At 38.9% G+C, this 25602-nt stretch overlaps 1 protein-coding gene across 6 annotated transcripts; it reads right to left on the minus strand.

Moving 5' to 3' along the window:
- On the minus strand, positions 1–25481 carry COPS5 (COP9 signalosome subunit 5). Of its 6 annotated transcripts, none has more exons than XM_074386736.1 (8): positions 25020–25322; positions 22368–22602; positions 20519–20647; positions 19812–19877; positions 18908–18993; positions 13168–13279; positions 8704–8852; positions 3–613 (listed from the first exon to the last, which is right to left on the minus strand). In XM_074386736.1, exons 1-8 carry the CDS (start codon positions 25160–25162, stop codon positions 583–585), a joined length of 951 nt encoding a protein of 316 aa, XP_074242837.1. In that variant the 5' UTR covers positions 25163–25322; the 3' UTR covers positions 3–582. The 6 variants fall into 6 exon arrangements, with proteins under 6 accessions (XP_074242840.1, XP_074242837.1, XP_074242839.1 ...); XM_074386738.1 differs by lacking the exons at positions 3–613; positions 25020–25322 and adding exons at positions 5676–5915; positions 25331–25481; XM_010330733.3 differs by lacking the exon at positions 3–613 and adding an exon at positions 5676–5915 and having other exon boundaries at positions 25214–25322.
- Between the last annotated feature and the right edge of the window lie 121 nt (positions 25482–25602).

The raw sequence follows: 25602 nt of genomic DNA on the forward strand, positions 1-25602 counted from the left end.
TGTTTTATTTTTTATTTATTTTCTTTTTCCCCCACAAAGCTCATCCAGTAATGTGTCTTAAAGGACTTATTTAGCATACCAATGATACATAAAATAAATTCAACTGAATATAAGAATGGAGTATGTAGCAAGTGCTAGGAAAACAAATGAAAAAAATAAATCATATAAGTTAAACATTTATTTGGAGATGAGTTTATATCAACTGATTTTTCAGGAAAGTAAGTAGTTTAAAGTAACGACTATCAATGGTAAACATATTTATAGTTTTACGATACTTATAATAATCCTCTGAAATCTAACATAAAGGTCAAACAGATTTATTCTAGACAGTATGCTTTTTAAAGCATATGCCTCTTAGGTTTTGAAAAGTACAACTGTAGTTCATCAAAATGCGTCCAAGGCACAAATACCATTTTACTCAGTCATTAGAGACTTTAGCATAATTGCTTAGTATAATCCAAAGAAAATATGAGCGTTGACATCAGGGACTCTCCAATTTGTTAAGCAGTTGCTCCATAATTTTTGGCACCAAGATAATCCACATGTTGAAAAAGCAATTAATCATTGGTGTTAGTTATCAAGCTATGATTTTAGCTGTTTCCTTCCAAATGACCTGAAATGATAAAGTTCCTGATTTTATTTTTGTAATATTATTTCTGAGATCAAAAGTTTAAGTATGTCAATCTGGTCAGAGTTGACCTGAGTTTTGTGTTACTAGGTTTCTAAAATAGATTATAACATTATGTTTACAAAGATGAATGGTATTTCTTCTGCTAGCATTTGGATAAAAAGTTTAGAAACCTTTAGAAATGTATAGAGTATTAGCTCAGAATTAGTTACTTAAACTAGCATTTTGGCCCCAAGAAAGTAAATTTATTTGCTGTTGGAATTTTTATTGAAAATAGGCCAAAATGAGAGAACACACAACTAGACTTTCAATTTTCTAACGATTATTTTATGAACACAATGGCATAGAGACATCAATTATTAAGCAGTGAATGACATAATGATCTTATTATAATTTAAACAATTATATTTTATAAGAATGAGCAAAATTAAAAGCTGTCATTCTGTGTAGTATATCTTCCTGTCTTCAAAACAGAACAAAACCCCACATTACTCACCATATAGGTATATTAAGTTATACTTAAAACAATCCATAAATATAGAAACCTTGGATACTTAACAATCTGTGTTCAGTTGAGTTTACTCAGCTACATGTGGATACAGTGCAGACTTAATAATATAAATGAACTCTTCTCTGCATGCATGACTTATACATCTGTACCTCATCACTCACAGAACAGTTTTTGGAAACTTTGAAACTCTGCAATATGCAGCACTCCAACCCTCAGTTTCTCTGATTCACTGTAAAGTTACTTATGTTCCTGCCCTCTTCTGTGTTTATTTTTAAGTGGCTGCTCTGTGGGGCAGTTTATTTTATTGTACAATGCAGTGATTTTTCAAAGTCCTGAATACTAGGTAGTCATACTAATTTGTGACAACAATCTTCAGACTTGATACCTCTAACAGAGCACATGATATTTGGTCTCAGAGCTTATTTTCCAAATTGAGAAACAATGGAGCACAAATGGCTATTCTTCCCCTATTGGCTTTTTTGTTCTTGGCAGTACTGTTGATTCCAAAGTAACACCTTGTGTGGTGTGTTGTTCTTAATCAATAAATAAAACATGCATATTGAAGTACTCACATAACTGGACAGTGTAACATAAAATGGTACTACAGATATATTATACTTGTAAACAGTATATATAAGGTCATATTGTTGACTTTTTGGAACTAGGACCTTGAGATATTAAAACAAGCTGGAAAATTTGGAACACCCTTGATTCTGGTATCTCACTGTCCTCCGTAACTGGCTCCAATCCCTATTCCATATCCAATGGCTTCTCACTCGATCTCTGCTCTAGCCTGGCTTCTAGTCCTGCTCTGGCTTGTTTAATTACTAGGGACACTGGGATTTTTTATGATAGTTGACATTTCCTGTATATCATCACCAAAGAGCTTTGGAAATTATCTCTGAAAAATTTGAAACTGAACAAAAAACAGACTTCACTTGGGAAAAACGGCCTTTTCAGCTTTGGAATAGCTCAGGGCTTTTTTTTTTTTTTTTTTTTTTCCTTTTCTTTTTCCATATATCCTCTGAAATGCTCAGGGCTTTAAGATAATACTTTGCAGGAAAAGGCAACCCCAACTTAGTTTAGGCAACTCCAACTTAGACTTAGTTTCTGAATGATGGCTGGAAATTGAAACCTGATTTCCTAAAGGCTCAGTGTTATAAACTGGAGCACTAATACCAAAAGTAATCATGAAAATACATTAAAATGTAAAGAAGTACTTAAAAATATTTGTAAAGGATCTCTTTAATAAAGTAACTACATTAAATGAAATGTAAATGTTTCATTCTGGGGCTGTTATAGCCTGGGCTGGATGGTTGCTTGAGGGGACATTGTTGGTTGTGTCTGTGGCATCCATTTGACCCACTGTGTAGCTGTGCATTTTGGTTTATTGTCCCTATTCCCAGCTCTATAAGTAGCCCTTAATTGATCTCAGTAATTGCTATATGTAATCCCAAAGGTGGGCTCATAACCCGTTAGGTCAATCAGAGTAAAGTCAGAATCTTTTTTTGACAATGAGCAAATATATTCTTTTTAAGTAACTTTTTGTTTTGTTTTGTGGTTACTTCCAACCAAGGCATTGTTACTGAAGTGCTGACACTTCTCAAAATGAGTCCAGTGAAATTAGGACTGAAAAGCTTTCTTTCCCTGGTAATTCTCCATTGTAAGCATAGATATTTTCCATCCCACCAATGTAGTTCTTTTTTTTTTTTTTTGGAGACAGAGTCTCACTCTGTCATCTAGGCTGGAGTGCAGTCGTGTGATCTCAGCTCATTGCAACCTCCACCTCCCAGGTTCAAGCATTCTTCTGCCTCAGCCTCCTGAGTAGCTGGGACTACAGGCATGTGCCACTACATACAGCTAATTTTTTATTTTTGGTAGAAACAGGATTTCTCCATGTTGGCAAGGCTGGTCTTGAACTCCTGACCTCAGGTGATCCACCTGCCTAGGCCTCCCAAAGTGTTAGGATTATAGGCGTGAGCCATTATACCCAGCATCCAAGATAATTTTAATTAGTAAGTTTCCCAATGTCAAATTAAATGTGAATAACTGTATTCAAGTCAGGTCAACTTGGTCAACTTGAGGTCAACTCCTGATCTCAAGTGATCCCCCTACCTTGGTCTCCCAAAGTGCTGGGATTACAGGTGTGAGCCACCATGCCCAGCCTCTAACATAATCTTAGTTAAGTTCACCAATGTCAAATTAAATGTGGAATGCAAATTAAATATGAATAACTGCATTCAAATCTTGGAACGAAAACTGCTAATATGGTTTCATGGTGACTTCAATGACTCCTTACTTTTTTTCATGTCAAAACCTGAACCATTTAATCATGTCTTTGAGAGAAACATCACACAACTTGTCGGTGTTCCTAGAATAACTCAATATGATGTTGGTGTTGCTATATCTGTGGCAGTAACTGCAGAGTTTGGCTGCTCTTTGAGGGTAGTAATGATTTTTTTTCTTTTTGGTAGAGACAGGGTTTCACCATGCTACCCAGGTTGGTTCCGAACTTCTGAGCACAAGCAATCCACCCACCTCAACCTCTCAAAGTGTTAGGATTATAGGTGTGAGCCACCACTTCTGGCCCATGATTTTTTTAAAGGGCATAAAAATGGAGGTCAGGTTGTGCCATCTGAAATTGGGGGTGGGGGGGGGTGCCGCCTTTAAAGGTACATGAAACAGACCAAAATGTTAATATATCAGCAACTAAGTATTTGGATATTAATTGGCTTCCTCATCTTAACCGAAAATTGCCTCATTGCTAAATCTAACAGAACTCTCGTGTTTTCTTTTCCTTGACCTTTTGTAGCATGTGAAGTCATCGGTAAGTTCCTATTTACTTTTATTTATATAATTTAGAGACAGGGTTTCACGCTGTTGCCCAGGCTGGAGTGCAGTGGTACAATCACGGCTGACTGCTGCCTTTACTTCCTGGGCTCAGGTGATCCTCCCACCTCAGTCTCCCAAGTAGCTGGGACCACAGGTGAATGCCACCACACCTGGTTAATTTTTGTATTTTTTTTTGTAGAGACAGGGTTTTGCTATGTTGCCCAGGCTGGTCTCAAACTCCTGGGCTCAAGTGATCCTCCTGCCTTAGCCTCCCAAAGTACTGTTATTATGGGCCATGCCACTGTGCCCTGCCATAAGCTCCTTTTTAAAGGTTTCTTACTCCTTGGCTCCTGTGGTATCCTCTTCCTCTGCCCATTTAAAATATCTCATGTTTCCATGATTCAGTCCTGGGCCCTATTCTCATTATTCTCCAAGGGTTATCTTATTTGTTTTCATCTAGACTTTACTGCCAAATCTCTAAACAGGATGCTCTTAGAAAAGACAATCTAGCACATTTCTGCTGTTTAAAACTCTCTAACTCCCTAATGCTGTTAGGATAAACTCCAGAATGCCACCACAGGATCTATGCTGGCCCTACCTCTTGCCATCTCTTGTTATTCCTCAAGTCCTATTCACACAACCATATATATATATATATATATATATATATATTTTTTTTTTTTTTTTTGAGACGGGTTCTTACTCTGTCACCCAGGCTGGACTGCAGTGGTGCGATCATGTCTTCACTGCAACCACAATCCCCGGCACCAGCTCAAATGATCCTCCCACCACAGCCTCCCAAGCAATTGGGACCACAAGCATACACTATCACATCTGGCTATTTTTTTGTTATTTTTAGTAGAGATGACATTTTGCCATGTCACCCAGGCTGGTCTTGAACTGCTGAGTTCAAGCAATCCTCCTGCCTCTCCCAAAGTGCTAGGGTTACAGGCGTGAGCCACCGTGCCTGACCCTACACCAATCTTAAGTCTAAATGAGTCTAATTTTCTTGAAGGTTCTAGGTTCTTGCTTTCTACCTCTGAGCTTCTACACACTGCTGTACTCCCTGCCTGTAATAGTATCTACCTTCCTCTTACTCTCTTTCTGGCTAATCCGCCTGTCTTTCATATTTCAACTTAATGGTCAGGCCACATCCTTCAGGAAGCCAACTTTGCTAACCCTTCTCAAGGATACGCATTTCTCCCAAGAGTCCCCAGCACACTTTATTTCTCCCCTCATAGCAGTATCTTTAATTTCTTGCTAAGTTTTAGTGTCCAGAATTTCTGTGAGGACAGTGGTGTCTAGTTGGTTCAGCATATCTCCAGAAAGTAACAGTGGCCAGTTCAGGAAAGGTATGTGATGAATATTTGAATGACTAGACACCCTGTGCTAGGCTGTCTCTAATAAGTATTTGATCTTCAGGAAAATAATTTATAGTACCACTCAACTAATGTTTTGTAGAAATATTAAAAGCGTTCCTGTTACATTATTAAAATAATTAAATTATATTTTACTTATGTACAGTTGAAAGAAGGGACAAACTGAAAAGTGATTCTGACAATGCTGAAATTTTTTGACTAATTTAGATAGTTGAGACTCTTAAAAATAGAAAGTTCTAATAACTGTATTTTTTCTCATATTCAAGAATCCTGATGGATACTAGAAAAAAATTGAGAATCTGCTCACAAAAAAATGAAAGGACAATTTCATTTTAAAGAGTTTTATTACAGGATGTTAATATTTAGGACACTTCAGAGCACCTTATACTTCTAATCAGATTTTGGGTAACTGCTTTTAAAGTGTCACTTGAATGGTTTTCTCATACTGTCTTTCAGGCAAAAGTACTTCTCAGAGACCATTTAAGAGATGTTAATTTGATTAAACAGTTTATCCTTAATAACCTGAGACATCAATCCATGGATAGCTTCTATGGTAGTTTTACAGCTGGAAAAAAAAAACAACACACACACACATCACATGATGTCATAAATTGGAAACTATTTCAAACACACAAGATCAGCCCCAATCCATCCATGTAACTCCAATGATTTTGGTTTTATTCATGCTTCTCAAACCACGCTAATCTGAAGTTTTCCCTCATAATTTTATTAGTCTTCCACATGTCTTTTTGACCATTTCATTTCTTACTAGAACTTTCACAAGGTAATGACAATGTAAAATTTGATACAATTGTTCTGATTTAGATGAGTAAATTATACATAACCTGTAATTAGAGATTGATTCTAATATATTACATTAAAAATCTGTTATTCCTTGTTTATTACTTTGGTAATTTGGGAAAAATAATTTTAAAGAATACTATGTTTTTTTGGACTGGGCGTGGTGGCTCATGCCTGTAATCCCAGCACTTTGGGAGGTTGAGGCGGGCGGATCATGAGGTCAGGAGTTTGAGATCAGCCTGGCCAATATGGTGAAACCCCATCTCTACTAAAAATACAAAAATTAGCCAGGCATGGTGGTGTATGCCTGTAGTCCCACTACTCAGGAGGCTAAGGCAGAAGAATCACTTGAACCCGGGGAGGCAGAGGTTGCAGTGAGAGAGATCGTGCCACTGCACTCCTTCTCAAAAAAAAAAAAAAAGAATACTATTTTTTTTCTGAAATAATCACAAGCAACCTCCAACAATTAGAAGTCAAAGTTAGATTAGCAGGTGAAGGACTTAAATTTTAGAAATGATAAAAAGTATAAGGCAAAAGCAATAACAAAACCCCACCAATATTCAGAAGAGATGCAGTTCTTGTAAAGCTACCCCCAAAAGGAAAATTCTCTATTTTTGATTAATACTTCTGTTCTATTTCTTATATAATTGAAGACATTCTCATAGTGAAATTTTTGCTTCATAAGAAATTGAGAAATAAATGTAGATAAACTGATAAATTACATACATAAAGACAGATGAACAAAACACACACTCAAAGCAAGTATCTAAAATGACTCCTAATGCCAATGAAAAATACTTTTTTTTGGAGACAGCGTCTCACTCTGTCACCCAGGCTGGGGTGCAGTGGCACAATAATGGCTCACTGCAACCTCCACCTCCTGGGTTCCAGTGATTCTTGTGTCTCAGCCTCCTAAGTAGCTGGGACCATAGGTGTGCGCCACTATGCCTGGCTAATTTTTTTTTCGTATTTTTTGTAGAGATAGGGTTTTGTCATGTTGTCCAGGCTGGTTTCGAACTCTTGAGCTCAAGCAATCTGCTTGCCTTGGCCTCCCAAAGTGCTGGGATTACAGGCGTGAGCCATTGTGCCCAGCTGAAAAATGCAATTTTTATGTAGACCAGTAGTTCTACCTTCTAAAAACCCACCGAGAAAAAGGCAATGAAATAAGGCTAATCCAAAATGACTTCCAATCCTAGGATATACTTCAGCCACCCTTTTCTCTTCTTTCCCCCATAAACCAAGCCAGTTCTTAAAATAGATACTAACATATAAGTTTGTATAGAAGTCAGTATGGTTCTCCCTTTCTGCCCCTAATTATCACATTAAAATTCCATTTTTTTTTTAAGACAGAGTTTGCTCTTGTTGCCCAGGCTGGAGTGCAATGGTGCCATCTTGGCTTACTGCAGTCTCCGCCTCCTGGGTTGAAGGATGCTCCTGCATCCGCCTCCTGAGTAGCTGGGATTACAGGCATCCACCACCACACCTGGCTAATTTTTGGGTTTCACCATGTTGGCCAGGCTGATGTCGAACTCCTGGCCTCAGGTGATCTGCCCACCTCAGCCTCCCAAAATGCTGGGATTACACGTGTGAACCACTGTGCCTGGCCTAAAATTCAAATTTCTGTGAAAGTAAATCTTTGTTAGTCTTTGCAGCTTTGTATAGCCTATGTATATGAAGGTCCACATAATTATTTCATAAGTTATTAGAGAACACATCCCAAATTTGTTCCTAACAAAATCTTTGGTAATGAAATTTGGAATACTAAATTACGGTATAAAGGATAATTTCAGAAGCACAATTTAAGAGAGATACAATCACTTATGAAAAATCTTAGGATTTAAAGCTTTATGAAATATTAAAATCTTGTAAATTTAAGAAATCCTAATTTTGGCTGGACACAGTGGCTCACACTTGTAATCCCAGTACTTTGGGAGGCCAAGGTGGGCAGATCACCCATGTCAGAAGTTTGAGATCAGTCTGGCCAACATGGTGAAACCACATTTCTACTAAAAATACAGAAAAATTAGATACGCATGATGGCAGGTGTCTGTAATCCCAGCTAATTAAAAGGCTGAGGAGGGAGAATTGCTTGAACCTGGGAGGCTGAGGTAGCAGTGAACTGAGATTGCGTCATTGCACTCTCACCTGAGTGACAGAGCAAGACTCTGCCTCAAAAAAAAAAAAAAATCCTATTTTCACACACACACACACACACACACACACACACACACACACACACATTAAAGAGCCACTGATGGGCTGGTTTTCTTTGTTACACTTTCTAATTGAACTTAGAAAAGGTGACTGGGAGTGTTCCACAACACTGCTTAGATCTTTGATTTAAGCCTTTTAATGTTCTTACCTGATGTATCCTAAATTTTCAAAGTTAAAACCTGTGTCTGACAACTCCTAAAGGTTCCAAGAAGTTAATATTCAGATAACATTCTAAGTTATAACTAAGTTGAGCCATAAGGAATCTGAATGGTACTACTGTTTGAAAATTTTGAAAGAAAAAGTTAGGGGAAACAGGAATCTTACAAATTTACTGTTACCTGTCTCTCGTAGCTTTGGCAAGTTTGTCTTCTGATTTTCGGTCATGCGTTTCTAAACCCAACATGAAACTCCCTCGTCCCAGCTGGGCTTCTGACTGCTCTAACTTTTCAGACAAATCAAAGACCTGACCAGTGGTATAGTCTGCATTCTGCGGGGAAAATGGTATTGTGTCACTATAAAATAGAAGTCCACCACTTAAAAATCTATATATTTTAATGTAAACTAATTTTCTACAAAGAATATGTCATTTGCAAAGAATTCCACTATAAAATCTGAGTGAACAGTCAGTGAGGAGAGAAGTCAAATTACATTTGCAAAGTATGCTTCCAAATTCAGGCATTTCAAGTGTAGATGTTTTCCCTTTTATAATTTCAAAATAACTTGGAATTTTTCTCCTTGACCACTTAATTCTAATATTTGTTATTATGGGAGGCTTTGAAGTATACAGACCTAAGTCCAGGTTCTGGAACTATGGCAGATTGGTTGAAGGCCTGAGGTATGCCTCCAGGTTCTCTTCTGAAAATGGTAGGGGAGTCGGTAATTCCTACCTTAGAGCTACTGTGAAAATCAAATGAAGTATGCATTATATTGCAATATAAAGTTTTTGTGACTGTCCATGACACCTAGTGAAGGCTTACTAATGTTAATGAACTTTTAAATTAGTACTTACGAAAATATTTATGAAAATAACATTTAAAAGCTTTTCTGGGGTGCGCGCAGTGGCTCATGCATTTAATCCCAGCACTTTGGGAGGCCAAGGCAGGTGGATCACCTGAAGTCAGGAGTTTAAGACCAGCCTGGCCAATAAGAAGAAAACAATCCCTCCACTTAGCTATAACCACAATTATGGAGTACTGCTATATGCTCACATGTATACCTACATTTGGGAAACTGTAATATTACATATGCGCTTTCTATATTACATATTTTACCAATATTTGTATGGGGCATCATTTTTTAAATTGTAGTCTAAAGTACAAAAAAATTCACAAAGTTATAAAGTATATATTATATTTCTTTCCTATACCTTCAATAGAAGTGTGAAGAGGAAATAAACTAGTTGGCAAAAAGCAGTATGAAATTCTATTTGCTTAGTCTTCAAGGAAAGACAGTTCAGTCACCAAACAAGAAAAGTTTAGTTGCTGCCATCACAGCTACTACAGAGGGCTCTTTAAAATGTTACCAGTTCTTCCAATGATATTTACAAACTTAACAATATTTAAAAGATGCAATTATATTCATTTTGTCTGGTTCTAAATGGTTTAGGAAACCAATATATTTTCCTCCCACAGACTTGGAAAAAACCCTAAAGTTTACAGAGCTATTTAAGCCATAAAAATATAGGGTACCAGAAATAGCTACACTATTAAAATGACAATAAAAGATATCCAATTAACATTTCAAATGCATAGAAAATAAATATAGTGAACTAATTTCTTAAATTAGAAAATAACTTAGGTTACATGCTATAGTTAACTTCCTTAGCTGGGGGGAGAAAGTTGAACATATATCTACATATTTGTTCCAAAATGCTGCAATGTACTATAAATAAAACAACAAAAAGGGAGAAATGTAATTTAACCTTTTCTTGATTATTAATGTCCTCATCTATGCAGTGCTGGAATACAGGGACAGATATAGGGCTGAGTAGGTAGATCTGCTTGCCTTATACAAAGGTTCAGACTGCTCTGGTCTTACAGTGTTTTCTCCCCTTGCCATCAGGTGTCACTTCTGGCTGCTATTAGTATACTTGCCTCTAAGGAAACAACACATATAAAGCACTTAGCAGTGTCTGGCACATAGGAAGCAGGTAACACATATTTGCTATGATGATCATTCTCCATCCTTCTAATTTGCTACTTTGGACTACTGAAGATAAGAAATGAGATGCTAGGCACCGTGGCTCATGTCTGTAATCCCAGCACTTTGGGAGGCTGAGGTGGGCAGATGGCTTGTGCCCAGGAATTCTAGACCAGCCTGGATACCATGGCGAAGCCCCGCCTCTATAAAAAAATATAAAAAATCACTCAGGCATGTTGTGTGCATGTCTGTAGCCCCAGCTACTCAGGAGGCTGAGGTAGGAGGATCACTCGAGTCCACGAAGTCCAGGCTTTAGTGAGATATGATTATACCACTGCACTTCAGCCTGGGCAACAGAGTGAGACCCTGTCTCAAAAAAAGAGAGAAAAAAGAAAGAACAGAGAGCTTGTCAGAATTGTATTTAAAATAATAAAAAAATACACTGCTTCACTTGACTAGCTTAAAAAAACCACAGTTAAATAATAGGCTAAAGTGAGGTATTTTTCCATGCATATAATGCACCAAATTAAAAAAAAATTATTGAGGCTTTATCATATGCCAGACACTTTGCTAATTGCTTTATATAAAGTAGCCCATTTAATTTTCTTAGAGTACTTAATGATGTATGTAGTATATCACCATTTTACAACAAAGAAATGCTTAGTCACATTAAATAACTTTTTGAAAGTTGCTCAGAACTAGTAAAGTGGCAGAGTTGTTTTCAAAGTCAATTTTTTAGGATATCATTTGTTTATTATACAAGAGAGACATGGAAATTATTTATATAATTAAGTATTTCAGAACTTAAGTGCAATGAGCAGCTTCATGTTGATGGCATTTCAATAGTGATTTACTTTAGTCTACATACTTTCTAAGAATGTCAGCATCTCTAAATAAGAAATAATCTGGCTGGGCATGGTGGCTCACAGCCTGTAATGCTAGCACTTTGGGAAGACAACGTGGGCAGATCGCTTAAACCCAGGATTCAATGCCAGCTTGGGCAACATAGCGAAACCCTGTCTCTACAAAAAAAATACAAAAATTAGCCAGGTGTGGTGGCTCACCCCTATAGTCCCAGCTACTTGGGAGGCTGAGGTGAGAGGATTGCTTGAGCTTGGGAGGCTGAGGCTGCAGTGAGCCAAGATTGTGCCACCACACTCTAGCCTGGATGACAGAGACGCTGTCTCAAAAAACAAAACAAAAACACAACCTTGGCTTTCCAGGTCAACTGGATAAACCTGAAGAATGGTAAAGTAGTTCTTTACTTTGGTGCCTCCATATTCTGGGAGAATAATTCTTTATCTGTTACTTTCACATTAACTGGTTGAATCCACCTTTTCCTTGAAAGTGTGATCCAATAGCTACTACTGTTGCTTCCAATGCTTTACCTTGAGATTTTTCTGGAAGCATAATGCCTTCTTTGGTTCCAGTTTCAGCTGTACTCCTTTCAACCAATACTTGATCAAAGAACGTAAGAAACTTCTAAGTGATGGTCCTACTATGACTCCTGCTGCTATAGCTCATATTCTCCAAGCCCAGTTTATTTTATTCTAAATCCTATGGTTCTAACCACTATATATACTGCAGTATATGAAATGGCCTACTTTTTTAGAAAAGTAAAAAAATTGTTCCAAAGTTCTAAATATAGAGAAGCTCATTAAATATCCTTCCAAATATTTTGGGTTTTTATGGTATTATCAGAAAAAATTCAGTGATCTCTTTTTTTTTTTCCCTCCCAGCATCTACTGCTTTAAGGTAATGCTATTCTGATTCCCTCTGGGAACCTCTCCTTCCCCATTTTTAGTCCTTGAGCTACTGAAGTAGTTTTCTACACTGTGGCCCAGCAGTAAAGCCCTTGCCATGGCCCAACCCACTCATCAGGCTTATTCAGTTGGCCCATACCAGGCTTAAAAATGGGCATGTGATTAAGTAAAGCCAGTCAGACACAATGAAGGTTTGCCTGGGGGAGAGTAAGAGGTGGGTGAGAGAGGGGAAAGAGAGAGAGAGAGAGAGAGAGAGAGAGAGAGAGAGAGAGTGTGAGAGAGAGAGAGAGAGTGTGTGTGTGTGTGTGTGTGTGTGTGTGTGTGTGTGTATCTTGACTATCTCTTTGAACATGAAACTGAGAGGCTTGGAGGTCTAAAGCTAAAGCTGCTGTCTTGCTTTTACATGAAGCCTGAAACTAGCAGTAACTAAGATGAAATCAATGCTAAGAGAGAAAAAACACACGATCTCATAATATTGCTTGAATGAAAACTTAGCTGTACCTAAGTTAAGCCTTATTACTCAGCTTTGCAACTTACACAATTTTCTTTCCTGTTTAAGCTAATTTCATTAGGTATCGTGTTACTTGCAACCAGACTCGAAGCTGAGACACATGATACACAAAAAGCAATATTTGTATATATATCTCCTTATGGCAGGGGCAGATCTCACCCTGATCTGGCTACTCTATTTGCTACTTAGACTTGGTCTCTAGGGGTCATGACACAGATCCTGAATTGGCCTAGCATCCTAATCCCGCACTGGTGGTGCAGAATCTCACCCCAGCCTTGGTGTCTTGGCCAAGTTAGGTACTGTCTTTCTGTGAAACAGTGTTTCAGATATTAAATGGCTACATAGCTTAGATAAAATTCAAATGCATTCCTTGCAAGTATAATACTTACAGTAAGCAAGCTAGAGGAACTCAATGTATTCACCCAGTATTTATTCCACAACAGCTCGAGCAATTTGCGATCCAAAGAGGATTTGAAATATGAGACCTCTAAGGCATAATATCTATGAAATAAAAGCACAAAATTTAGTAAGTGAAAAAAAAAATTCAACTACATCACATAAAAGTTATGGCCAAATTTAAGTGAATAAATAATAATTTATTCTCAAATTATTCCTTATTCTCATGTTTTAGTTTTTATTCCAACAAGGTAATAGCTAACCATGGTTTCCTTACACTTCAAGGGTTGTGGATCCAAATCTTCTACTACACTTTCTTGTTTATCCCTTTTATTTCTGTAGAGCCCAGAAATTCCCAAGATGTCATTAACAACCAGTCAAAACTTCTGAATGACAAGTTTATTCCTGTTACTGAAAAATTCAAGCCAACAGCACATATATTTAATGAGCTGCCTCTCTAGGGTCAACTATAATTTTTGTTAGCCGCTTTAAAATAATAAAAATCTCATGTGAATTTCCTTCTTCCCTTTCTAATTCCCTATTTAGGAGCTACTGCATTTTGGAAAAGCAAATTTTTTAGGTAGGTCCTTAAGGCACCTAAAATAATTGCTCCCACTTTCCAAGGTGCCTAATTTATCATCAGGGCATAGTAAGGAAAATCTAGAAGTTAAATGTCTGAAAATACATATATTTTACATTTAAACTATCTCAGTTGCTTCTGTGTATCAATGGATATAAAAAAAGCATAAGAGACATCTTTACCTTGAGGAAGTCACCATTTATATGGTCACCATTTATATAGGGTATGTGGTCTAAATCCACCAAAACATTAAATGTAAATACATTGACTAACAATAAGTGATGCTATAGTGCTATATAAAATGAACCATCTACCAATTAAGGGTTAGAGATAATAAGTACTCTTCATGTAGAGGAGCTCAAGTGATCATCTAGAACTAGAATTGCCTGAGAAGCCTCAGGGAATAGGCAAGGTATAGGGTAACCATTTATGAATCTATGGTATGGATATGTGAGAGCAAGGGGGACATTAGGCAGAGAGCATCAACACACAAAAAGGAAAGACATGTAAGGGATAATAAGGCAATGGGTTTAGCTGGATAATTTAGCAAGAGAAGAATTATGTGAGGGGAAGCTAGAAAGCTAAGCTGGGGTCTAGGTGTTGAAGGATGTTACATAAAAGGTTAAGTTTTTTTTTTTTTTTTGAGACAAAGTCTTGTTCTGTCACCCAGGCTAGAGTGCAGTGGCATGATCTTGGCTCACTGCAACCTCTGCCTCCTGGGTTCAAGCAATTCTGTCTCAGCCTCCCATGCAGCTGGGACAGGTGCCCACCACCACCATGCCCGGCTAATTTTTGTATTTTTAGTAGAGATGGGGTTTTATCATATTGGTCAGGCTGGTCTTGAACTCCTGACCTAAGGTGATCTGCCTGCCTTGGCCTCCCACAGTGCTGGGATTATAGGTGTGAGCCACCACACCTGGCCAAAAGGTTTTATCCTTTGGATAACTGGGACTCATGGAAGGTGCTTGAGTAGAATGGAAGCTACTTTAGCAGATTAATAATACAGTCAAAGGGGTGTTTTATAGAAGCCTGGCTGTGGCAGTACCATTAGGACATGTTACAGGAGAGAAACTGGAGGCAGGGATTCCACAAAGAAAGCCACTGCAGCAGGGCAGATGAGAAGAGATATAGAGGTTCAGACTCAGAGGTTAGTGGTGCAAAAGATAAAGACACAAAGGCACCCCTTGTAAAACAGAATGCTTTTTTTCAGTCAGAGTCTTGCTCTGTCACTTAGGCTGGAGTGCAGTGGTGCAATCTGGACTCACTGCAGCGTCTACCTCCCAGGTTCAAGTGAATGTCCTGTGTAGTAGCTCCTGAGTAGCTGGGATCACAGGCATCCGCCAACATGCCCAGCTAATTTTTTTTATTTTTAGCAGAGACGAGGTTTCACCATGTTATCCAGGCTGGTCTCGAACTCCTGATCTCAAGTGATCCACCCACCTCATATCCAAAGTGCAAGAATGCTTACTGATTAAATTTTAGCAATGAAGAAACATAATGAATTAAACATAATAAATTAAATAAAACATAATAAATTAAAGACATCAGGCTGGGCACAGTGGCTCATGCCTGTAATTCCATAATCCCAGCTGGAAAAGTAGCTGCCCCTCTGTGGTAGGCTCATAGTTCAGAGTGGCAAGGGAAGGTATTTGCCAAAAGAAAGTTATTTAATGCGGCTGGGCGCGGTGGCTCAAGCCTGTAATCCTAGCACTTGGGGAGGCCGATGCGAGTGGATCACGAGGTCAAGAGATCGAGACCATCCTGGTCAACATGGTGAAACCCCGTCTCTACTAAAAATACAAAAAATTAGCTGGGCATGGTGGCACGTGCCTGTAATCCCAGCTACTCAGGAGGCTGAGGCAGAATTGCCTGAACCCAGGAGGTGGAGGTTGCGGTGAGCAGAGATCGTGCGGCATTGCACTCCAGCCTGGGTAACAAGGCGAAACTCCGTCTCAAAAAAAAAAAAAAAAAAAAGAGAAAGTTATTTAATGCATGGTATGCAACAAGATCTTAAAAAAATATTATTTAAGACAGAAAGGATAAACCAACAGAATAGACAAATGGGGACGGTAGATCTGCTTGAATACAGAAAACATAAAGCATTTCACTCTTTTTTGTTTCAAAGTATAAATCTTTGATACCACTATAACTCAATATAAATAAAGAATAATTGCGAGTTCCTCTGAAGATTAAAGCATCACAGCAAAGGTGTTTCCAGGCTTAGGAGCAATTCTCTCAAACAGGAATTATTTAAATTCTTTTTAATAGGGCAAATTAAATAATGAACACTAAATCTCTATATGAATATATATTTATTTCTTTAGTCAGGCATCGTTGTGTGCCTGTAGTCCTTGGGCAACCTAGTGAGACTCTGTCTCAAATAAAAAAAAAAAAAACCAAAAAGGAAGAAAAGATCATTGTATTTACAGAAATATGTCAGGGATTACTGAAAACCACATGATTAAAAATTCAATTTTTAGAAATTCTAGAATTTTCTAAGAATCTCTAAATAGAAAAATAAGAGCAGTAATAGCACATGGGTAGCCAAATTATTCTTTTTTATTAAAAAAAATATATATATGTATTTTTTTAAGACGGTGTTTCACCTTGTTGGTCAGGCTGGTCTTGAACTCCTGCCCTCAGGTGAGCCGTCCGCCTCGGTCTCCAAAGTGCTTGGATTACAGGCGTGAGCCACCATGCCGGCCTTTTTTTTCATTTTTTTTGTTTTTTTTAAGCCAAAGTATTCTTTGAAGTTAAGATAAGTGGTATAGAGAAAAGGGGGCACTAGATAATCATTTATTCATTTAAGAAGTAATTTTTTTGGTGCCCACTCTGCTGTGTGCCATGCCCTGTTTTAAATGCAAGGATACAGCAGTTCACATTCTAAAGGGGTCAAAAAAAAAAAAAAAAAGCAGCAAAAACATCAGATGGTTACAAGTGCTAAGAAGAAAAAGTAGGGAGAGAGGAAACAGAAGGTGTTATTTTCCGTAGGGTGACTTATGAACATTTTCTATTATGATGACCCTGCAAACAGATACTCAATGCTTACTTAGCGAGCCACATGGAAATAAGAGAGAATGCTCTAGGCAAAGGGAACAGGAAGTGCCAGGGCCCTGAGCCATGAGCCTGGTGGCACATTTGACAAACCATAAGGAAGTCAATATGGCTGGATCGTAGACCAGCAAAAGTTCAGTGACAGGAGGTAAGTTCACAGAGGCTGTAGGAGCCAGACCACAGAAGGTTGTGTAGTCTGTGATAAGGACTAAGGATCTTGTTTTTGGTGAGATGGGAAGTCATTCTGAAACGGAAGAATATGATCTGACTTACATCTTAACAGAATCAGTCTGGCTGAAAACAGACCTTTAAGAAGTAAAGGGCAGGCCACACAGAGTAGCTCACGCCTGTAATCCCAGCACTTTGGGAGGCCGAGGTGTGTAGATCACCTGAGGTTGGGAGTTTGAGACCAGCCTGACCAACATGGAGAAACCCAGTCTCTACTAAAAATACAAAATTAGCCAGGCATGGTGGTGCATGCCTGTAATCCCAGCTACTTGGGAGGCTGAGGCAGGAGAATCTCTTGAAATTGGAGGCAGAGGTTGTGATGAGCCAGAATTACACCATTACACTCCAGCCTGGGTAACAAGAGCAAAACTCCATCTCAAAAATAAATACATACATATATACATACATACATACAAGAAGTGAAGGGCAAAGGCAGAAAGACTTGCCAGAAGGCAAGTGTGCTTGATTGAAGCTCCAGACGGCAGTGGCTTGAGTGAAAGTGATAGTAGGAGAAGTGGTGAGATATATTTAGAAGGTACAGAAAATTGTCCCCATTGGCTTCTTTAACATAAAAAAAAAATTAAGATATAATTCAGACATCATAAAATTCACCACTGAAAAAGGTATGTAGGCTGGGCATGGTGGCTCACACCTGTAATCCCAGCACTTTGGGAAGCCGAGGTGGGTGGATCATGAATTTGAGACCAGCCAGGCCAACATGGTGAAACTCCATCTCTGCTAAAAATACAAAAATTAGCTGGGTGTGGTAGCATGTGCCTGTAATCCCAGCTACTCGGGAAGCAGAGGCAGAAGAATTGCTTGAACCCAGGAGGTGGAGGCTGCAGTGAGCCACGAAGATCGTGCCACTGCACTGCAGCCTGGGTGACAGAGCAAGATTATGTCTCGAGTTGGGGGTGGGGGAAGGTATGTAATTCAGTGTTTTTAGTAAGAATTCTTCAACTTTATAACTTTAACTTTTTAATATGGCTTCTTAAATTTTTCAAATATTTAAAAAATTAGAATTTTTGTTCAGTGAAAATGATATATTTTGAGGGCTGCAGACATGCTAGTGTCAGCTGGTCCTGAACCCATCTGTCACTTATTATAATTTTATATAGGCTAAGTATCTTGTACATTGAAAAAATGTTTAGGTTGTGTGAAAGGCAAATGACATACTAGATTGAAACATTAATAAAAAATGCAAAAGAAAAAAATTAAAAATGCAAACATTCACCTAAATTCATATACTTTTACTATTATAGTAAAAGGTATCACAAAATGCATTTTGTCTGAGCTTTTTTTCTGATCTGTAAAATAATGAGCTTAGATTGGTTGATATCTAAGGTTTCTTTCAGTCTCCTGATTGCTAGGACTACAGGACTGTGCCACCTCATCTGGCTAACTTTGAAAACATTTTTTTTTTCTGAGACGGAATCTCACTCCGTCACCAAGCCAGAGTGCAGTGGCATAGTCTCAGCTCATTGCATCCTCCGCCTCCCGGGTTCAAGCAATCCTTCTGCCTCAGCCTACCGAGTAACTGGGACTACAGGTGCGCGGCACCACGTCCAGCTAATTTTTTGTATTTGTGGTAGAGACGGGGTTTCACCATGTTGGCCAGGATGGTCTCAATCTCTTGACCTCATGATCTGCCTGCCTTGCCCTCCCAAATTGTTAGGATTACAGGCATGAGCCACTGTACCTGGCCTTTAAAACATTTTTTTTGTAGAGATGAGATCTCACTATGTTGCTCAGGCTAGTGTCGTGTCGAATTCCTGTCCTCAAGCAATCCTCCCACTTTGGCCTCCCAAAGTGCTGGGATTATAGGTGTGAGCCACTGTGCCTGGCCCAGATATGTTTTTTAAATTACTTACTGTTTGCAGTGTACACCAAAGTCTTCTATTTTATTAAGTGGGATAGTCTGGTACTCAGAAGGTCCTTCATCAGGAGGTTTGTAGCCCTAAACAAAAATGAAGAAAACAGAAGATTTATGTGTGTTTGTGTGTGTATGTGTGTGTGTGTGTGTGCATGTATATATATACACATACATATATATATATATACATATATAGAGAGAGAGAGGGAGAGGAGGGAGGGGAAAAACATCATGTTTTTTATGCAGCTTTCTAATCATAGGATCAATTTTGGGAGGCAAATATTTATTTATTTATTTATTTTTTGGGAGGCAAATATTTAACATAAGCATTCTAATTAAAAAAAAAAAAAATACTGTTTCTACTTTTCCCTCCACCCTGTTTGATGGCTGTAGGTTGGATTTGGCTCATAGATTTATTTTTCTTCTTAGGTGATGTACTTTTGTTTTAATAACTATTTCAGATTGCAGACTCCTGCCAGGGAATGGAATAGACCTACAGATTTAGTTTGTTTTCTAGTACCCGCCAGATTGCCACAGGAGCACAGGTACTTAATAATAAATAAAGACTGCTTTTCCAGTAAAATTAACAATATAGAACATAAATGTTATTACCCTTTGCTAGGGGCAATTTGCAGTAGTTTACTATTTCATAAATATTATTAAATTATTTTAACAAAAAGAGCTATTGCTCATGTCTTTAACAATAAGTCAAATATTTGGAATTTAAAAAATGTAGGAACTTCTATAGTCCCAGCTACTTGGGAGGCTAAGTTGGGGATATGGCTTGAGCCTAGAAGATGGAGGCTGTAGTACACTATGATTGTGCCTGTGAATAGCCACTGCACTCCAGCCTGGGCAACAGTGTGAGACTCTATCTCTTTTAAACAAAAAAAAAAAGTTACCTTTGGGTATGTCCTAAAGGCGCCAAGATTCACTTTCCCTGCAGATATTGTTCTTGTTGGATCAATCTACAAGAAAGATATATTTAATATTTGCTGATATAAAACCGTACACCTTTTAAACATTATAAACCTATAAATGTATACATACATATAGTACTATATACATACACAATAACCAAGTAAGAATAAACAAACCAAAGAAACCATAAAAGTTCAGTAAGAGGGTAAATATAAGTGTCTCACAGTTAACTTAGAGATTAGAATTAATTATTAAAACATTTAAGAATGTTATTTGAAGGTTTGCACGTGTATTTTTAAAAGTTGTATTTTTTCCTTTTAATAGGTGAATAATTCCTACCTTCTTCATAGAAACCTGGATTGTATTTAAAATGCCCTGAGCATAAGAGCTGCTCTAGCAATTCCCACTTAACTCAGTTCACTCAACACTGATTGAATGCCTATGATGAGCTGGCAGTGAGCCATAGATGCTATGACAACCCACATTTTACAGAGCGGGGGAAGTGAGAAGCACAGTGGTTAAATAACTTGCTCAAAGTCCTAGCTTCTAAGAGATGGAATTCATATTCAAACCTAGGCAGTCTGACACCAGAGCAATTTTGCTTTACCACACTGTTCTTATTTCTCAGTATACTTGCTTCAGCAAATCTTCACAAAGAACATAATTAAACTAGTTTTAAAATTCTTACCACCACTGCTACAAATGGTTCCTGGAACTGCTGATTGAGCATCTGAGTACTAACATCAATCCCAGAAAGCCAGCAGCCATAGCCAGGGTGGCTATGATACCACCCAATTGCATTTTCAAGGCGACCAACCTAACAAATAAAGGGGCAAAAAAGTTTAAGATTACTGTTTAATTAATTTACAAGGTGCTAGTACAATAAGGGTAACCAATCTCCTTCCCATTTCTTTCTCCTCAACTACTTAGTTTTCTCAGCCCAGATATGAAATCTATAGGCAATTGCTTCCCCTTACAGAGATATTCTTTGCATACAGAATACATATTGTTTGCACATATAAAGACTGATAAAAACATACACACAATAGCATACCACATAACATAATAGTGTTTTACACTTTGCTTTTTCACTCAATAAACTTGGGAGTTTGCTCCATATAAGTCATCAATATATATGAGTGTTATCTTTTTTTTTTTGAGACGGAGTCTCACTCTGTTTCCCAAGCTGGAGCACCGTGGTGCAATCTCGGCTCACTGCAACTTCCGCCTCCCAGGTTCAAGTGATTCTCCTGCCTCAGCCTCTTGAGTAGCTGGGATTACAGGTACACATCACCACGCCTGGCTAATTTTTTTGTATTTTTAGTAGAGATGGGGTTTCACCATGTGGGTCAAGCTGGTCTTGAACTCCTGACCTCATGATCCACCTGCCTCGGCCTCCCAAAGTGCTGGGATTACAGGCATGAGCCACCGTTCCCAGCCTCAGTTACCTTTTCTTTATTTCTTTTAAAGGCTGCCTAGCACTCCATTGATGGATATACCATAATTTATTTAACCGGTTTTATACTCAGGAACTAAGTTAGGTTGTTTCCACTTTATTTTATTTTATTTTTTTTTTGAGACAGACTTTCGCTCCTGTTGCCCAGGCTGGAGTGCAATGGCATGATCTCAGTTCACTGCAATCTCCACCTCCTGGGTTCAAGTGATTCTCCTGCCTCAGGCTCCCAAGTAGCTGGGATTAGGCACCCGCCACCACGTCCAGCTAATTTTTTTGTATTTTTAGGAAAGAGGAGGTTTCAGCATGGCCAGGATGGTCTCCAAATTCTGACCTCCTGATCTGCCCATCTTGCCCTCCCGAAGTGCTGGGATTACAATAGTGAGGCACCGTGCCCAGCCCAAATTTTTATAAGTGTGAGAGTTTATTTGAAAAAAATAAATAAAATCCATGCCACAGACCGGGTGCGGTGGCTCATGCATGTAATCCCAGCACTTTGGGAGGCTGAGGTGGGTGGATCACTTGATGCCAGGAGTTCGGGACCAGACTGGCCAACACAGAGAAAACCTGTCTCTACTAAAAATACAAAAATTATGGAAGGGCACGGTGTCTCATGCCTGCAATCCCAGCCCTTTGGCAGGCCAACATGGGCAGATCACTTGAGGTCAGGAGTTCAAGACTAGCCTGGCCAACATGGCAAAACCCATCTCTACTAAAAATACAAAAATTATCCAAGTGTGCTGGTGCACACCTATAACCCCAGCTACTCAGGAGGCTGAGGTTGGAGAGCTGCTTGAGCCCAGGAGGCGGAGGTTGCAGTGAGCTGAGATCATGCCATTGTACTCCAGCCTGGGCAACAGAGCAAGTCCCTGTCTCGAAAACAACAACAGCAACAAAAATCAAACAAAAAAACCCCCATGCTATAAATCTTATCAGGCTTTTAATCTCATACATTTCACATAGAAATCAATAAAATTTAAATATAAAATTTAATGTAAAGGGAATAACTTTAAGTCTAAAAAGTTAAAAGTCACCTTGAGACTCTAATTTGCAATTAATAAACTATAAGAAACAACATTTTTACCTGTTTAGCATTTTCTATGTATGCAGCCATGTACTCATATGCAGCAGCCTGTGCATTTACTCGGGTTTCAGTGCCCTCCACAGGCAAAGCAAAACTGTCCATAATGATCATGGTTTCACCATCCACCTTTCCTAGCATCAGACCCATCACTTCTAAGTTGCCTCCTGATCTGGCGTGCATCACCATCTTCAGTAGAGCCAATGCTGAGATTTTGCAGTACTTAAAGTAATGGTGACTGCAAAACAAAATCACGATGTAATTACATTTCTTATATAAAGCACAATTCAGAATAAAGCTTTTCTGAAGATAAAGAGTAAGTATTGAAGGAATTTACAGCGATGGAAGGGGAGTGTAGACTATGGGGAGAAAAAGTTGAAAAGGATAATTTCTGCAGGGTGCAAACAACAAGCATGCTATAGTTTTGCAACGTATCATCCTTGGGGGAGGGGAAAAGTCTGAAATAGCTTTTTTTAAATGTGCTACTCAAATAAGGGAATAATATGACCAGTTCAATTTTTTTCTCCATTAATTTGGAATCACCCAATCTTGGATTCTGACTGCTTGGATAGTTGTGCCTAACTGTTCTCAGGCCTAACCTCTAGCCTAATGGTTAAGAATGTAAGTTCTGACGTTCATCTGCCAAGGATTGAATCTTGACATTGCATTCCCTAGCTGTAGCATTGGGACAACCATGTAATATCTGTGCCTAGGTTTCCTTTTCTGTAAATAGGGATAGTCATACTAGTTGTTACGATGAAATAAATGAAATAATGTATATAAAGTGCTTAGTTTAGTGCTTTACACATACTAGAAACCTAGTAAGTGCTAGCTGTCGTTAGCATTATTAATTATTAACCTGTCTCTTAACCCTACTCTCAAAGGACAGTGTGTTGAAGGGTGGGATTCTCTGTATGTCAGCCTCAAATTAAAAAGTAGCTCTAAGATCCTAGTTTCCTATGATCACTATTTCAGAATTTGTCATCAGTAAATTAAACTCTTGAATAAAAGTACATTTTTGTCTCATTGATGCAGTCCAAGATAGCTAGGATGAATATAATTAGAGCCATAATTAGACAGTGAGGCAGGCTGTTTCCAAATATTTAAGAGTACATCAACCTAAAATGCAGCCTGCTACAGAAAGAAGACAACCAAGCAACTTAACCAGCCATAGAGAGCAGTTAGTCAACGTATCTACAAAGCTTTTTTAGATGTCTGCCCACAGAAAGAATCCAAATTTAATTCCTAAGCTTTGCCAGATTTCAACCGAAAGCTGAAAAATGTGTAGACTTCATGTTGGAAGTCAAGACATGAATCGAAATCTTGGCTTCTCCCTTTACTGGAGAAAAGAAGAAAGACAAATTACTATGCTCCTCTTACATATATTTTAGAGGACTCTTTTTATACATTATCTCATCTCATCTGTATGACAACACCTATAGGTAGGTCTTATTTACATATTACGATAATTGAAGATGGATAAGTAAATTTCCTAAGGTCAATCAAATAGTGATAGCTGTGAGATTTGAGCTTAGGTCTGACTATTGCTCAGTTAGGAGTTCACTTATCTCAGTGTGATCATAACTTACATAATGCATTTGCTTTTTTTTTTTTTAATTTGTAAAAAAAGGATGGATATACTGTACTGGGTTGTCATGAAGATTAAATGAGGTGGAAATCTCTAGGTAGGTGCATCTGCAATTCACCACTGTGGAATCTGAATACTGAGAGACGTTTCGGCCATACCACCCTGAAAGTGACGGATCTCGTCTGAATACTGAGAGACAAGGCTAGGTCTGTAAAAAAACTGAAGCAGCAGAAGTATGTCCTCTTGTTGACCACAGCTCTCCTTTCTATCTATCCATCAGCTTTTGTGCTCTTTTTACTTTCTCCCAAACACTGCTCTCAGGAAAAGAAAAATATTATGGGTAAAGATCCCTTGACTTGTCACCACTCCCAGGGAAAAATGGACACTGCTAAAGGGCAAAGAGCCTTAAGCTCTAGTTTTATAATATCTGGTTTATAGGAACTGGTGGAGTAACATTTTAGAGACCAGGTAGAGCCTCTCTGTATCTCCGAAATAATTACCAGCAATCAAAAAACTATTATAGGCCCAGGCCTGACGCCTGTAATCCCACCACTTTGGAAGGCCAAGGCGAAAGGAACGCTTGAAGCCAGGAGCTAGAGACCAGCCTGAGCAACACAGCGAGGACCCATTAAGAAAGAAAGAAAGAAAGAAAAATAAGAAAATAGCTCATAGCTATTTTTGAGACCTTGGGCTGCTGACTCGATTTCTGCAAACAGCTGTAGTCTCCAGTTTGGGGTCAAAGACCCAAACAAAGTGCATGCGGACACTGGGTTCAAGGCAGAGTGTGTGGCATATATGACAATACGGATGTTCAGAAATAACAATTTAAATCACCGCTTGTTGTTCTCCTCTTAAATCACCCGGGCGCAAATGGGTTAAAGCGACAAAAAGGGGAGTCAAAGCCCCAGCGGAGGGCTTAGGCTCTACTTGCAGATCCAAGGCGCATATTCTGTCCCCCTCCCCGTGGGTGAAAGCTCTTCAGAACCCTTTCAACTCCCATTCCCTCCGGGTCTCTTAAACTCCCGCCACCCCTTCCCTCCCCTGCGTCTCGCCAGGGACCTCCTCACTCCTTAGTCCAGGGCTTCGCCGCCAGGATTTCTTGCTGCTGTTTCTTGTCGTATTTGTAGATTTCATCGATACTCTGAGCTTCCTGCATGTTGTTGGCCAATTCCCAGGTTTTCTGGGCCATACCGCTCCCGGACGCCGCCATCGCCGAGGAAGCGGAGAGGCTGTCGTATCCACAACCAAGGGGCAACTTTACCTCGCTAGGTCTCCAGGTGTGGGCCTTGGACCCTCCGCACCACCTGAGCAAACTCTAGTTAACTAGACTCTTGGGGCAGCCATGACACCTAGAACCGGAGGTGAAGATGGTACAGACCATTCAGAGAAGACAGGGGTCTTTCGGGGACGTGACGATATAAACAGCATTTATAGCAATAGGGAGAGACGAATCTTCTTGTGGTTTAAATAAGAACATCTTGACTCGGGAAATTGCATATGTGAAATGAACAAACAAAATTATAGGCTATGGTAATGGTATAGTCTTCCGCACCGGAAGACGGGCATGTAACGTTATGCCAGAAACTGGGATTTACCTTCTCTGTTTGTAGTGCGCAGACTCGGCCTCCGCCATATTAAAGGTAGGTGGAG

Source organism: Saimiri boliviensis, chromosome 15 (assembly GCF_048565385.1).
Source record: "Saimiri boliviensis isolate mSaiBol1 chromosome 15, mSaiBol1.pri, whole genome shotgun sequence".
NCBI lineage: Eukaryota > Metazoa > Chordata > Mammalia > Primates > Cebidae > Saimiri > Saimiri boliviensis.

Coding starts and splice junctions, on each gene's coding strand:
- COPS5 (XM_003942897.4), bottom strand. CDS start 25,162: ATGGCGGCGTCCGGGAGCGGTATGGCCCAGAAAACCTGGGAATTGGCC. Junction 20,648..22,367: donor ACATAGAAAATGCTAAACAG/GTAAAAATGTTG, acceptor TTTATTTGTTAG/GTTGGTCGCCTTGAAAATGC. Junction 8,853..13,167: donor GTTCCTCTAGCTTGCTTACT/GTAAGTATTATA, acceptor TTTTCCCCGCAG/AATGCAGACTATACCACTGG.